At 46.6% G+C, this 16,624-nt stretch overlaps 1 protein-coding gene across 1 annotated transcript; it reads left to right on the top strand.

Moving 5' to 3' along the window:
• Nucleotides 1-764: 764 nt before the first annotated feature.
• Nucleotides 765-8,837, top strand: Pax1 (paired box 1). The gene is given in 6 exon segments (XM_027420968.1): nt 765-873; nt 876-1,025; nt 1,470-2,099; nt 3,513-3,655; nt 4,100-4,322; nt 8,746-8,837. Coding segments are annotated over 6 exon segments (1,347 nt in total).
• The last annotated feature ends 7,787 nt before the right edge of the window (nt 8,838-16,624 follow it).

Here is a 16,624-nt window from a genome sequence, read left to right as displayed (position 1 = left end):
TTCTGATGGGTGAGCTTTGTCATTACAGACAGAATCTGGAATGTGCCCCTCTTGGGTCATTGATATCACCTTATATTACTCCAAAGGCATTGTTGAGAGAATTTCTTGAGAGCAAGAAAGACACAGTAAGACAGAAATGAAATAGGGGAGAGTCAGCCCCATAAGCCACCAGGAACCATCTTTCCCAGGTTTCCCAAACAAGCTGGACCTTTTCTTTCTTTTCATCTTGGCAGTTTCCTGAGTGCTGCACCCACCAGACTTATCTCTTACTTCTGCTCAGGGCAGCAGGTGGTGAATACACTAAAACACTTTGCCAGGATGAACTTCTACCCTCCAAAAGGTTATTAGCAATGGTGGAGAGGCAATAGTAAAACTAATGTATGGTCAATTTGAAATGACTTCCCTACTTCCCTAAAGCTTGTTAGAGAGGCGGCAAAAGGCAACGGAGATTGGATGGTTCCAGGATCTGGCTCAGCTAGGTTTGGGATGGTGTGTGTTCTTGGTGTGTTGTGTGGGGGGAGGGGAGTGAGTGGGGGGATGGGTTTCGGAGGGGGTGGAGAAAGGCTGAGGGGGAAGCCAGGAGCTAGGAGGAGGGGTAGAGTTTCTGGGCGGGGAGGGGGGGGGACGCCAGGGCGCGGTGACGGGAACCAATGAGCTGCCAATTCGTGAGTCTCCAGCGTGACTGCAGAGATTGACGTGGAGGACACGTCAAATTGATTCTCGCACCCCACAGCTTCCCGGTCAGACGAATTTCTCCCAATCGGATGAAGTTCACCTTGGGCCTGGGGTCGCGGGCCTGGAGAGTGTCGTGGGAGCGGGCGGCTGCGGCTGCGGCGGTGGGCCCTGGGGCGGGCGGCGCGCTGGCAGCAGCTCACTGCGCGTCTCCAGCCGCCGCGGCCCTCGGCTCGCGCGCGCCCTCCCTCTATGCCTCTCCGGCGGTGGCGGCGCCCGAGCTCTCCCGGACTGCGCCGGGCCCAGCCCCCGCCGCTCCGGCGCCAGGCAGCTGACCGGCCCCCGCGCGATGGGTAAGGGGCGAGCCTAAGACAGGGCGTTGGGCGGGTGCGAAGCTGGGTTGATACTCTCTGTCTGCCTTCCTAATGATCCCCCTTCCCTGGGCAAAACCATTCTGCGCCCACAGTAGCCGCGTTCTCTGACGTGCGGGGTCCTCGAGGGGACAGACTCTTAAGTTCAGGGAGGAGATGAGGACGCGTTTCTAAAGTCGCCAGAGGGCTGGAAGGGCTGAAGCACACAATGCTTGCCTCTGGTCCTGACTCTTGCCAGCTTGTACCCCTCTCTTCCCTCAGGATCTGTGCTGTCAGGGGTAGGGGTGGACCTGCAGGTTTACCTTAGAGTCGCGCTAGGGTGTATAGTGCATTGGCCCGCTAGGACACTCATGACTAACTCATGACTAACCGGCCGGTGTTTTCTTCCCTGCCTACTCACTCCTATCCGGCCCGGCGCGTCCGCAGAGCAGACGTACGGCGAAGTGAACCAGCTCGGTGGTGTGTTCGTCAACGGCCGTCCCCTGCCCAATGCCATCCGCCTGCGGATCGTGGAGCTAGCACAGCTGGGTATCCGACCCTGTGACATCAGTAGGCAACTGCGGGTCTCGCATGGCTGCGTGAGCAAGATCCTGGCGCGCTACAACGAGACAGGCTCCATCCTGCCCGGGGCCATTGGGGGCAGCAAACCCCGAGTCACCACCCCCAACGTGGTGAAGCACATCCGGGACTACAAACAGGGAGACCCTGGCATCTTTGCCTGGGAGATTCGTGACCGGCTCCTGGCTGATGGTGTCTGTGACAAGTACAACGTGCCCTCTGTGAGTTCCATTAGTCGCATCCTGCGAAACAAGATTGGCAGCCTGGCGCAGCCAGGGCCCTACGAAGCAAGTAAGCAGACACCACCGCAGCCTGCCCTGCCCTACAATCATATCTACCAGTACCCCTATCCTAGCCCAGTGTCGCCCACGGGCACCAAGATGGGCAGCCATCCTGGGGTCCCCGGCTCCGCGGGCCACGTCAGCATCCCGCGTTCATGGCCCTCGGCGCATTCAGTCAGCAACATCCTGGGCATCCGGACGTTTATGGAGCAAACAGGTCAGTCGTGATGTCTTCTGTAATTCTCCACAAAGGGACAGAATTGGGGGCGGGAAGGCGAGCGAGGGGGTCGCATGCCCTTTTCCTCCTAGGACTGATTTTAGTTCAGAGAATAGTTCAGGACTGGTCAAGGAAGTTGGGGGTCCAGAACCTTCTGTGGGAGTCTTCGGACATCTTGAACTTTTTATGACAAATATGGAAAATATTTCCCAAATAGAAGAGCAGACGCAGACCACAAAATCGGAGGCTTGAAATTGTATTTTTTCATTCTTGCAAAAAGAATGCAAATGCCTATCGCCAAATCTAAACCAAACAAACCGCTCGGGACATTGTGCACGGCTCTTTCTTTAGCTTTCAGGTTCCTTCAGGAGCTAATGCAGGCCCAGAAACTCTGTTGAGTAAAAGAGAAAGAGCCCTTGTGGTCAGTTTTTCTTTTAAGTGTGGCCCAGATCTCTGTCAGGTTCAGAGGCCTTTCAAGTCCTGTCATTAGAATAGAGGTAATGGTGCCCCATTCTCTTCAGGGACAGTCATTAGGACTTGTGCTTTGATTGTCATTAAAATTCAGCCAGATGTTGGTAGTTTCTGTTGGATGGAAAAGGTCGGAAGTTTCCTTCAACTTTGGTGCCCTGCCTAGGACAATGCATATGGGTGTTTTCTAGAAGCATTGGTTCCCTTTCCCGAACAGCTAGTGTTTCCTTCCTTAATCTAGCAGACTCTGGAGGACAGTAAGCAGTCTAGGAGAAACAAGCTGAGGAGAGTGGACCGCTTAGCCCTGATTTCAGAGGTCTTGCACTCTGTTCTTCTGGGTGGCTCTACATCAGCATAACACCGACCAAAATTTCCCATGGAGCAGCAGAGGCCAGGCAGGTGGTTGGGAAGTGACTACCATGCCTATGCCCAAACTGAAGCCTTCCCTCGGCTGGGGACACACACCTGAACTGGGAACAGCTCTGTCCCTGGGATATCCTGGTGTGGGTCTCAGAGTTGTTGCCTCATTTGGGAGACCAAGAATGTCCCTAGAGGCAGTCCCAGGCTAAAATGGACTCTTAGCCCTTTAGATGACACAATTTTCGTGAAGTTACATTGAATTTGAAACTTTCTGATTGTCACTTCCGAGCAGTGGAGAAACTGCCTCTGGTTGAGCTTCGCTGGTGCATTTCGTAGGAAGCGGGCCAAAGCCTGGGGGAAATGAAGGGCAGGCCCTCTCCTCCGGGCTCCCTGCTCTGAATGAAAGCCAAATGCCGGGCCCCACTTCCCTTCTACCTCCAAAGAAAGGCCTTGGGAGTTTGCACAGTCTCCGGGTGCGGGAGGGGATGTCTGGTAACACCCATTGGGTCATTGGCTCCTTTGCAAACATCTGGGCTGGAGACCTTCGAGAGTGCAAAGGCTTCCACTCCATCTGCGTTCCTGCAGGGGCCCTGTCTGCGGGCGAAGGCGCTGCCTATTCCCCCAAGATGGAAGACTGGGCCGGTGTGAACCGAGCCGCCTTCCCCGCCTCACCAGCAGTGAATGGGCTCGAGAAACCTGCTTTGGAGGCAGACATTAAATATACTCAGGTACTCGGAATGCTGGGCAGGAGGTGACCTTGGGCCGGGGGTGGGGGGGCACAGAGGAAGGGTTGGGGCGAGGGAGACATAGAGAAAGAACAGCGCTGTCTCCAGGCTTAAGTCTAAGCAGAGAGCATCTTCAGCGGCCTATTGCTGTCCTCAAGTTCCACGGTCCTAGTTTGCAGCAGCCAGGCTTTCGAGGTCAGGAGACTGCCTTACCTCCTGATTAAAAAATAAACAAACAAGGCTGAAAGCCCCCTTTTGTCTAAACACCCGAAGGTTGCTACTGCGACCTCCTCACTTTTTATCACTGTAGTTGACTTTCAGAAATCGGTTTGCTAGGGAGTCCCAGAACAGAGGCAAGCGATGGGACAGCAGATTCCACGCGTCAACGTGGCCTGTGCTGGAGAAGTCGGCGGGTTTGGTTTTCTGACAATCTGTCTCTATCTGCAGACTGCATCCAGCCTTTCCGCAGTGGGTGGCTTTCTTCCTGCCTGCGCCTACCCGGCTTCCAACCAGCACAGTGTGTACAGCGCTCCGGCAGCCGGCTACCTTTCCCCGGGACCTCCCTGGCCACCGGCCCAGGGACCCCCGCTGGCGCCCCACGGAGCTGGTGTGGCGGTTCACGGCGGGGAGCTTGCAGCAGCCATGACCTTCAAACACCCCAGCAGAGAAGGTGAGGGGCACCATCTGGGAGGTGTCAGGATATTGGAGGGGTTAGGAAGTGGGGAGAGGAACCTGGGAGGTAGAAGAGAAGGAGGGGGGAAGGAGGGAGAAAAAGTGAGGGGAGGAGAGGAGAAGAGAGGGGGAGGGCGAATCGAGAGGGAGAGGCAGGAAGGACAGAGACACTAGAATACTAGAAATAGACCTGAGTTACACTTTAACCACGCAGCTACTTGCGGCAGATTGATCTCTAGCAGGTGTGTCTAAGAAAAGACACAGGGAGACTGGGAGAATCCCTGAAACTGTCCGCTTTAACCATATTGAGAAACAAGCAAGAGAGCCAGGCTGGTAAACTAGACTTCAGGTGTGAACCGAATTCTTGCCACCTTGGTCAAATCTTTACTGCTCCTCTCTGGACTCAGGTTCTCCATCTCAAGAATAGTCTAAAACGCCTCCCAGGCCCACATTTGCGTGGCCTGCAAAATGCTGCTTTGTATAGTGTACCTGCTAGTGGCATTCCTGCCCTCTGCACTTGGACTCCTCTATTGGCCCATTAGTCTGTTTCTTTCTAGTTCCCCTTGGCCCTGGTCTCTTCTTGGAATATTTTTTCTTCGGTGCGTTCTCTGGGAAAAAATGGGAAGCATTTCAGCTTGGTCTTCGGAAGTTCAGGTTCTTTCTTTCCCAGAGCACTGTGACATAGAACCTCATCCTTCTCCCCTCTAAATCTACTCCCCTAGAAGCCAACCAAGAGATTCAAACCGTGGGGCCAGCATGGATTAAATAAAACTGTCCAGGGAGTTTTTGTTTTTCACTGAACCTGGGAAATAAATCACCTGATTCTAAACTGCCAGTTATGAACCTTCCCATATTTAGGTTTTGGTCACCAGAATATTTAAACTCCATTGTTCTGATGGGGGGGGTGGGGGTTCCAGCAGAGAAGGGAGTCCCCTTGCACATAAACTCCAGGACAGTGTGGGTTACATGGGTGTTCTGGGCTTAGGAAAGAAACAGCCTTATCTGTTTCACACCTACAAAGGCTGGAGGGGGTGTCAGTGGGAAGTTGGTGGTCATGGCCAGGCAGATGATGGCTCCCCAAAAGAGCTATGTCCAAGAAGTTTTGGTGAGGCAGGATGACAGGATCTGGGTGCCAGAAGGGAGGTCTAGAATTCCATCCACAGCAGTGAACTGAAGGAAGAAAATAGCTCTTAAATTTTTATATTTTTGCAGAACGCTCACTAGGATGTTTAGGTAATGTTCATTTGCCTAATTATTCAGAAATTCAAGTGCAGAAAACTGCCGGAGCTGAATAATTTATTTTAATTCAGTGTAAATTATAGGATAATAGGAATTGCTCATTTGCAGAAAATCTAAGAAAGAATTCCAAAAACAGAGACTATGAACTCCCAATAGCTGTACATTTAGGATGGCTGAAGGGTTGCAGTGTGAGATTTCACTCAGATCCTCCACTTCTCCCGTTGAAACTCAAGACTGTTGATGTGGGTATTTGAATGAAATCTGCCATACTATTGTAAAGTTCTTAACTTAGCAGGTTTACTTGAATTAAATAAGTGTAGCCATGAATTTGAGTGATTTTTCCCTGGGTTGATCCCAAGGAGAAGGAAGACACAGGAAAATAAAGGGTTCTTTGATTTCAGAGGGAAGTAGTTCATTTTCAGAAGGGCCATTTGGTCCCAAGGGTGCTTCCAGACCCGCATTAGAAACAGGTGGAGCAGTGTGGATCGATCCAAAGGTCGATCACACATGCACTAACGCTAAAGTCCTGTAGTCTACACGGACAGGGATCTGCATTTGGGTTGATTTCTGATTGGTTTTCTTTATCAGAGAACTCCTTTTTAGAAATACAGAGCTTCTCACTGGCAGGCATGTCTCCGTGTGTGCTGCCTACAACAAAACTTCCCATTTTCAAAGCCTACAACTGAGTTAGCTATGCTGGTTATTAAATTAGTAAGTTAATGTCCTGACTCACAAAGTTCCTTTGAAAAAATTGATTAAAGGAATTATTCACCCATCTTGACGAATAATTTCTCAGGCTGGCATGCAAGCATTTCTGTTCAAGGATCGTAAAAAGAACTGTTTGCTAAATACCTATTTTTGAAGTATGAGAATCACACACTCCCTTGGAGTATGAATTTACACTCTTCATGTGGGCAGAAAACCAGATTTCAGAGACTGCTTCCTAACTGGTCTTTGAAAGTTCAAGGCGAAGTTATACAACACAGTGCCACTTACTTTCAGCAATTTCTTAAACAATTAATATCTTCAAAGAAAGCTACTCCATGAGTTTCTTGTCATTAACTTTTGTTCAATTTATAATAGCAGATTTATAATATTTAGTTAACTTTTTGATACAAAATTGTGGAGACTATGAGTTCATATTCATATAAATATACTCATTAAAATAAATTATTTTGATAAAAACTATCCAGAATAAAATATACACTGGAGTGTCCTTCCAGTTACCTTCAAATGGCCATCTTACTGGTCATTCAGTCTGGAGCATCGAATATTAGCTTATGCTTCACAATTTAGTACCTTTGTCTTGGTGAAAGGTTCCATTCTATGCAGGCAAGAAAGTAGAAGCGATGTTGTCTTTCATCTCCCGAAAGGGAACTTTTAATTCTTGGCAACTGAGAGGAGAGTAAGGAAACCTTGTTCTCTTCACAAGGTGGTACAGGGTTTTAAAGAATATTCACATCCATCCAAAGGGCTTTGTGCCAGGACTTTCCTCCCCAAGGTGACAGACCCCTCCACGGACCCCCTCTCAAGGCAACAGGCCTTCAAATCGCATTTCAGAAACCAGCAATCCTTTAGGGTCCTAAAAGTACTCCCAGGAGGGATTTAAAAAAAAAGGGGGGGGGGGAGTGGATTTGGAAATCAAATCTGGGAGCGTCACTTTCTGGCTTCCAGTGAGAAAACTAGAACAAGGAAAACTTGCTATTTATAGTTGTTAAAGAGGAATTGTAATTTATTCTGTTTATTGCTGATCCAGATTTAGTGCTTGCAGGATACCAAAAGAGAATTGTCTCATGGATGACCAGCAAGCCTTTGTAAATCATGGAGCTCCTGGATAACCATTTTCTCTTACTTAGTGGAGCTCTGAGCCTCCCTTAGCCTTGTTACACCGTACTTGCAATTCTAGTATTTTTTAAGACGTCCACCCGTAGTCATGGTCCCGTAGATTAAAGTATGCCAGTGACCCTAGCTCGAGGTCCCCAGAACGTACACACTCACATTCCCAGGGCCCCACAGACTACCAAAAAAGGGAGGGGTATTGAGACAGAGATGAAAGCTGAGGAAAATTTTGCCGAGGTGCGGTGGGATCTCTCTACTGGATCCCGGGTGTTTATTTTTCTCTGCTTGTCTCCAAGGTAACTTACTCTTGCCTGAGAAACCCCCTCCTCCTCAGATGTTTTTGAAACAGTTCCTCACGTTTGAAGTGTGTGGAGCAGGTGAAAAGAAGCCTGGATACCTGGTTGTGCAGTCATAACTGCTTCCTGAGAGGTCGGGGAGCGAGCACCTGGGGTTTTGTCCTGGACAGTCTTACAGTCTTTATAGTTGTTCAAAATCTTTCACTAATTCTCTCTCTCTCTGTGTTCCTTCCGTGTACTATTAATTTCAGATAGGACAGTGATAACACTTTATGCCTAGGTTTGGGAGGGCAGCTGGCAAGTCAGAATGGAATTGAGGCGTTCGAGGGGGGACTTGAGGAGTGGAAGGAAAATCGAAAACGCGCCCCTTTAGAGTTCACTAGTTTTTGCCTCCTGGTGCAGGAAAGGCTGCCTGCACCGGGTTCCCGGGAAAGGAAAAACAGAATTTCACAATCGTGGCGTCACTTTCTGGCTTCCAGTAGCAAAACTTGGGCCCCTTCCCAATACCCCAAATAATAGAGCAATGCCGAGAATACCGCCTGATCTGGCAAACCCGCTGCCATTTAATCCGCACAGGGCCCAGGGTGGGCTGTGTCTGCAGAATCCCAGCTGCTTACCTAAAGCAATTCCCTGGCTCATGTTTGAGGTCCCCAGGAAACCTTGGTGGTTTTCCACACCCCGCCTACCTCCAGTCCTAGCACCTGCTCATCCCACTGGGGTCTGGAGTGGATTAATGGGTACGGGTCGGGAAGATAGGCTTTGCACCAGGCTGGTCATCTTTTGAAGTCTACTTAGGAGCTGAAGACCTACCTTCACGGCACCCCTGACCTGCCTCCGTGGTCATCATCAGAAGTGAAGCCTGGGTGAGGAGATACTTGCCTAGCCCATCTTGCTAGCGCATGTCTCTCTGAAGGGCACAGGGGTGAATGAGCTTTCTTGGTTCCAGGCATTGGAAGGGCCAGGGAACCCAGTCCGTGACATACTGGCGTCCTTCTCATCTGCCTAGGCTCTGGGCAGTGACAGGATGCTCCTCTGCTTCCTCTGCAGGCGCCGACAGGAAGCCCCCTAGCCCGGGCAGCAAGGCCACGGACGCGCTTGGTAGCTTACACGGACTGCCCATCCCGGCCTCGACCTCCTAGGGGCAGTCACCTTGCAGTGTCACAGCCCAAAGCAGAAGAGCTGGCCCGCAGCTTGGCTCGGCTCACTGGCCTTCGCCTGGGCACATGGAGCTGCCCCCGGCCTCGGTCTGCCCCTGGCCAGTCCCGCCGCACTTCCTCAATAAGCCCCGGGATCTTTTAGGCTTTTCTGAACCTTGACTTTCGATGGTTGCATCCTCCTAACCACCCTAGCTGGGACAGAGACTCCGCATTCACAGCCTCAACTTAAATTTTTATCCCCTCCCCCAATCTATATCCATCCTCTTTTCTTCCTCTTTCACCTTCTCTCTCTCTTCCCTCCTTTATGTTCTCATCTCAATCTCATTCTGCACTCCCTCCCCCCGCCCTTTTTGCTCCATTTCCTAGTCTCTCTTCTTTTTCACTTTTCTCACCATTAAAGGTCCTAGTCCTCTTCAATACAGCTTCTCTGATTGTATTTCTCCACTCTGGAAAGATTCGATGCACTCTCCAAGGACCTATCCCTCCTCTATACTCCCGACTCCTCTGAGAACACACAGTCCCAACGGAGTGGGGCTTGAACCTAGGAGTAAAGAAGCCAATGCCCTTTCTTATATATTTTTACAGTAACAAACCAGACTACAACTTCCTTGAATTGCCCCCAATCCCCGAATATTGAATATTGTTTGGAAATCTCTCTCTCTTTTTTCTGTGCCCAGCGACTGGGCTGGCTTTGCTTCTGAATTAATGTCACCTACAAGAAGATAGGGTAGGGAGAAAGGATGATGGGGATGACGGTGTTCTAGCCCTCTCCACTCAACAGTGCCTGATCTCACAGCAAAGCCATCAGCAGTGTTTGGGGTGTGTGTGTTTGAGGCTCAGTACATTTGTTAATTTTGAGAAAAAAAAAAAAAACTGCTTCAGGGTGCTAAGGTTCCTTCTGGCTTCTGGTTTGCAAGGAATAGGGGCGGGCAAAAACCCCAGGAACCCAGGAGGTGTCTTCTGGAGCTAGGAACTGGGGCTATTAACTGAATACAAGTTCAGGCACACTGGTGGTGGGACTCAGAGTATAATGCAATTTTTTTTGTGGTCATAAACATATTATTACTGGTGAGAGTCTGGCATCACCCGTTAAACGTGGCTGCCTTTGAATAAAGGAAAATCTGAAACTCGCTTGGTGAGGGAGAATGTCTGTGTCCTATGGAGTGTTTTATGGTCACCCCAAACTTCCCCATCTCCCCTCCCAGGATACACACAATCAGAGGGTGTTTCCTTGATTTTCTTGATCAATCACTGGCCAGCTTGGGCAGATGCTGGAAAAAAAAAATCGACCTGCATAGGGACATTTGTCAGCGGCTTCTGTAGATTGATGTGACTGTGGCTCCCTTTCCCCTTCAGGATCAGCTTGACAAGAGCCCAGGGAATTCCAGCTCAGCTTTGGAGACCTGGGAACAGAGGCAGTTGCAGGAGTCACCCTAAAACGAAGTGACTTCTTAAAGGGAAAAAGGCAGTGGGCGACAATGGAGGGCTTTTTCTAGCATTCCAAAAGCTAAAGGAAATTATCTCAGGTTACCAAACAATCAAGTGCTTTTAAACTACAAAGGAGTTTCTGGTTGATTGTTTTTTTTTCCCCTCACAGTGTTTGGCTTTCTGAAACCAGGGAAGAGACTTTTGAGTTGAGTTATTGCTTGAAAGTGGCACTGTCTGCTGCAGTTGTCTGCTCTGTTCTCATGCTTAGGACCAGTGGGAAGTAATTTTCACTGCATTTAAAAAAATAATAGTACCTGTTGAAGTTACTGGTCATAAACCAGTGCACAATTTCTTTACACAGAGACCTTTTCACATTTTTAAAGTCTTTTGACTTTAAAATGTTCCATTTTATAGATAGAAATATAGAGGGCTAGCAATGGATTAACTTTTCCTGGATCATACAGCAAGTTATGAAGACAGAGCTTGGACATACAAATAAGTGACAGAATCTCATCTCATCTAAGAGTCAGGTTTGGGACTTGGACTCCGAGACAGTCTAGTCAGTTTTCCACAAGCCTGCAGAAAAGTGGGTCTTAAGGAGAGTGGGAGGGAAATGTGAAGAAGTAGTAGGGCCTCTGTGACTTCAGATAGCCTCAATGTGCTATCTGAATCAATCTAATCCAGCAATCCTGGTACGGAGTTTCAGGGGTCCTTCCTTGCTTCCTGGAGAAGGACTGGCTTGCTTAGACTGGTGTAGGCATTGCAACCTTTTTCTACCGCACTCTCCATCTTCTGAGTCTCATCTCCTCTTGTTTCCTTACATTGCCAACCGTGTGTAAGCTGCTTAGGGATAAAAGCTAGGAGAAATCCATCTCAGGACAGCAGACAGAGACTTTTGTTTTTCTTAAGTTCCACCTGCAAAGAGAAACACTTCACAGATCTAGATCTTTTCCCCATTGTTTTGAAAGCCTGTGATGGAGGTGAGTCTTAGGATTCTGGGCTGGGGGGGGGGGTGCGGAGAGGGCGTGGGGGGCAGGGATGTAAGGGAGGCACACAATAGTCACACTAACAATAGGCTTTGGCTTTTCATGTTAGTACTGAGGGATAAACTCTTCTGAGTCTGGGACTGTGAAGATTCCCAGTGAACCTGATTTCAGTTCCTGTTCCACTGAGGGTGAGAGGAGGCCTGTAGTCACCCTAACCACTTAGTAACACCTGCAGGAACCATCAGTAGGAAGACTGGTACTACCTATGCTTGACTTCTCAGGAGATGAATTTGTTGAGCTGTTAAAAGGGGGCAGAAAATTATTTCTAAGATTGGTGGGAGATTTAAATCACATTTAAAAGATGACTTTTTTTTGTTTGTTTTCTGTGCATCTGGAGCTCTAGAGGAATTGCAGACTCACCATACAATTTTATAGTATCATGAAGGGTAGCATAATTTGGGAGAGAATCACTAATCAGAGACTGTCTCCAGGCAGCCATGTGCTTTTTACTTTTTATTTTCAGAATAACTTGAAAAACAGAGAGGCATATCAAAGAGAAAACTATACAAAGAAAGAAAGAATCACTCAGATGGCCCTCTGATGGTTTTGAAAGAATGAGAATAATATCCAGTATAGTCATCCAAACGAAAACGCAACGTTTCTCCCTAGTCTCATCTCTATTCTTGCAGATGAATGAATGCTCTTGTCACCTCCCATATGTTCTCTCAGCAAAGGATTTGTTTCTATTTCATTGATAGCCCAGGGAGGAGCTGTGCTGTGCATACAGTCATGGGATGCACGTCTGCTGCTTGCACTACTTCAGCTCTACCACATTCAATCTGTTCTCTCGGATGGATGGATAGATACAGATCAACAAGGGTTTATTAAAAAAAAAGCAACCTATATTTGTAAAGAGGGCTAGCTTCATGCTTTCAGTGACTAAAGACAGGATTTTGTTTTGTTGCTTGGAGGAAGTGCTTAGAATGGGTTCACAATAACTTCCCTGGGAGAAGTGTCTACTTTGTAGCAAGGAGAGCCAGCATCTCAAGAGGAAGAGGACTGAGGGACAAGAGACCTGGTCCTTTTGGAAGGTAGCCTGACTCCTTCAGACCAGGGAAGGTGTTGGTGAATTCGGTTTTCTCAGTCTTGGGAGGGAACCAGGTCTCTCTGGGCCAAGAAAGAAAAGGATGGGAGAGACCCTGAAGGGATACTGATTTATTGCAGGCATTCCTTTCAGCTCTCCACAGTTCACTGGAATCCACCAGGAATTAGATTGCTGCTGGTGGCCCTCACTCCCTGACAACTGCATTTCCCCATTTTCTATCTGCTTGTTCTTTTCTCCTCTAAAAAGATGGAGCTTTATTGAATTCAACTGTGGTCTGGGTATCGTTTGCTGTCAATTTCCTGGCACCAGCTTCTCTAGCTAGAATTACACGGGCCAGAGTTTCTTTTCAAAAGAAATGCTACCTGCTCCATGTTATTTGGATGATATGAATTTAGAATCTTGCCAGAATGCATCGGAGGAGCTCAGTTGAAAGACTTGTGCACTCGACAGGACATATAATGAGACCCATTTGATTCCTTTCACTAAATGGGAGAGAATTATGCACAAAGTGGTACTTGGCCTTCACCTTAACCTTACTGTCTATCTAGCCTCACTGAGGAAACGCCCTGTGGCTGAGATACTTATGTCTAAATCTTTGGATCTCAACTTGATAAAGACATTTTCTCCCCATTTTTGTATAACGCGCCCCGCCCCCCAGAGCGGAAGTAGGAGCAACCTCATGGTCTTCCTCTTCAAGGTCATACAACAAGAACCACACATTTAGCCCCAATCCAGCATGGGAATTCTAAAAACCTTGGGACAATTACAGTCAATTTAGCCTAGTCACTTCTTTGGAGCATATGCTAGTTGAAAGCCTTGTTTTAACTTTGAATAGTATTTCTTGAGGAGGTAGAGCCTGGGATTCTCATTGAAACACACATCTGTTTCTGGGCTGGCCAAATCCAAAAGTGGAATCCCAATTACAGTTTTCATGGGTGATAGAATTTCTACTGTATTACAATTTAACCACCTGGGTTGCCTCCACTCTCCCCTTTTCTTCTTAGGGATGAAATAAGCCGATCAAATGTTCATTCAGCTATTAAATTGCATTTCCATCCTGTAACGTTTCATTTCCCTTTTCTCTGGTGAGATACAATGACTTGATGAATAACTTCCAGTGTCTTTCTTACAGCAACTCTACAGTTTTAGCTTTCAAGAGTTCTCCAAGTGCTGGTGGAGGAGGTTTTAGTTTTGTAAGATTTTTGAATAACAAAGAACAAAGCAAAACTCCTTTAGGTAATTAGTTGGTTTTCATTTAGCAGCAAACTTCTGGGATAAAAACAAAACAAAATATCGAATGAACAGAAGGAAGCTGGTTTTTTTCTTTTTCAAAGTTGAATTGAAACTGGAAGCTGGTGGAATACATTAAAATGATCCCGGGGCAAACAAGTTTCTTTGTGATTAGCTCTATCTAGGAAAGGAAATATATCATTCTGGCCACAAGGGGGCGTGCACATTGTTCCAGGAAGATAAAAAGGAAGATAACACCGGGAAAAAAAAAAAAAAAAAAAAAAAAAAAAACAACATTCTGTGAAAGCTGTACCTTTCCCAACTGTGAACATCCATGTATGAGGAGCACTATTTTTTGTTGTAGTAGTTATTTCTATTGATAACCAGATGTGTAGCATGTGCCTTCAAATGTTCTGTGTTCATCCATATGGGAAGCATAAAATACGTTAGTTAGATGTCAATAGCCATTCAGAGACAGACCTCACTTCTGACCCCAACTGTGATCTATATGTCTGCTCTGTTAGTTCTTTGAATAGATAACAAACAATATCAGTTTTAATAGGAACCCACTCTAAGCTAATATTTTTGGTAAGTGAAATCAATTTCACCTACATTTGAGAGATTTTGAGTTTTGGGAGAATGATTCAAGAAATTGTACACTTCTAGAAATCTTTCGTTCATTTTCGGTTATTTGAATCTGCACACACTGCTTCTCTGTTGGGGATGGCATGTCTTAAGACATGGCAAACAGCAAAGGGAGGTAGGAGCCCATCTCTTGATAGTTATTGTTAGGGTCAAATCCCAAGAGGATTTTGTAAATGGAGTACAGAGGATTTCTTTCTTGGATTGGATAGAAGGGGCCTCTCTCACCAACTCGAATAAGGATTTCCACATATGAGACCCAAACTGCCCAATGTGAAGAATGCTCTAGGGGCAGAAGTAAGGGAAAAGGAAAGTGTATAGTGGCCAGAGACTGGCACAGGTAGACAAATCTTGGTTCAAATCCTGTCCCCCCCCCCATTTACCAATTGTATCAATTTGGGTGACATTACACAAAACTACCAGCCTCAGTTTTCTCATCTGTTCAATGGGAACTGTATTCCTTGTTTGGGCTATTGTAATCAATTAAATTTCATAATAGGTATTAATAGAATCCTGGGTCTGTTGGCACAAACCTATAATCTTAGATTTTTGATTCAAAGCCAACCTGGGCAAGTTAGTAAGAGTCTACACCAAAATAAAAAGCAAAAACAATCAGACAAATCAAACTAAACTATCTCAAAACCAAACCTGGAGATGTAGCTTGGTGGCAGAATGCTCACCTGGCATAAGCACAGCCCTAAGTTCAGTCCCTAGCACCAGCAAGAGTACAACTCCTGATGCTGTTGCTCTTGTTTCCCCTAGTATTTTCCTTCCCAACTCCTTTTTCTCTTCTTTCTTTCAGACAAGATCTTGCCATATAGAGCTGGCCGGTCTCAAAAATCACTATGCAGGCCTTGAACTTGAGACCATCCTGTTCAGTCTGAGTGCTGGGATTACAAGTGCACTGTCATGCCAAGTTTTGTTTTGTCCGGGAATTAACTCATGTCACTGTCTTGACAACTGTACGTTTTGTACATGAGATCTGTGAAATGTACACCATCTATTAAGACTATTAGTGCTAGTTTCTGAATTGGCTAGAACAATCAAAGGCATTAGAAGGGGCAGGAACTGTCAGCTGCTGATCAAATCTGGTAGCTTCAGATGGCCACCAAGACCTTAAGACTATTTGGTGATCTTATGGCTAGGCCTTAGAGGTTAATTGTAGCAGGTAGTCATAAATACAGCATTGAAATAGACTACGTCAAGTCCATTTTTGGTTAATTTTATGTGATCATGCATTGTATCAGCATGTCCAGAGACACTGTGGTATCTTTTGGTATGTTTCCATGGAGCTGAAAGATCTCTTGAATCTGCTGCTGTCTTTTGTGGGCTGATTATTGGTGATCATGCTGTGTTTTGGCTTTACCCTTCAGTGGGTAAATGAATTTTTATTCAGATTAAGCTACCATATTTGGAATCCCCCACCTCTGATCCTCATCCTCAGGCTGGCTGCCACCATGGACACTAACAACAAAACAAAACAAAACAAAACAAAAAACAAGAAACCCAGCAAAATCTTCAACTCAGTTTCATCAGGAGGACTTACATTAAAAATCTTCCCCTTTAGGAAGCCTGGGTGCAATTTTTAGAGCTATGAGAGTCCTTCCAGCACTCTTAAATACTCAAAGCCTCAAACATATGCACACTCACTCCAAATCTGTGACCAAGCACAACAAAAAAGATAGCTGTAGAATTTAGTGTTACAAAAAATGTTCACAAGCACTTCTTAGGTCTCCTAACAGCACTTTTTGCTCCAAAGGGTGTTCATGAATCTGTTCCACATGTTTGCAGTCTTATCAGTCATGTGTGAAGGGTGGGCATTCATGGAATATGGCAGCTTGGTTCTGATTATTTAGAGTTTGTTTTTACAAACCGGATGCTTCCAAAAGTAAATAAAGACATTAAAAGATTTATAAAGAGACTGTCACATATTCTGAAGTGCAAAGTGTAAATGAAGTTTTATAGACATGTGGATTTCATTTCTGCGATAATATGCATGGATTTAAAAATTAAAAGGAAATGTGCTGGCTACAATGTGTTTTTAGTTCTCATTTAGTTGTTGGAAATAATCAAAGATGCCTAACATATTCAATACAGAGGGGACACTGCTCCCTGTGATGTCATTGAAATAATCAGATAATGATTAACATTGACTGATAGTGGTGTTTCCCTAAAAGAAGCAACAGAATGGTGGCACTTGCATTTTGAGTTTCTAGTTTGCTTTTTTTTTTTTTGACGGGGTTCTTCTGTGTAACAGCCCTTGCTGTCCTGGAACTCCCTTTGCAGACCAGGCTGGCCTCGAGTTTACAGAGATCTATCTGCCTCCAGAGTGCTGGGATTAAAGGCATGCACCACCATCCCTGGCTTTGAGTTTCTAT

The sequence above is a fragment of the Cricetulus griseus genome, chromosome 6 (genome assembly GCF_003668045.3).
Source record: "Cricetulus griseus strain 17A/GY chromosome 6, alternate assembly CriGri-PICRH-1.0, whole genome shotgun sequence".
Taxonomy (NCBI): domain Eukaryota; kingdom Metazoa; phylum Chordata; class Mammalia; order Rodentia; family Cricetidae; genus Cricetulus; species Cricetulus griseus.
The sequence above is the reverse complement of the archived record's forward strand: the minus strand, read 5'-3'. Positions and strand labels throughout refer to the sequence as shown.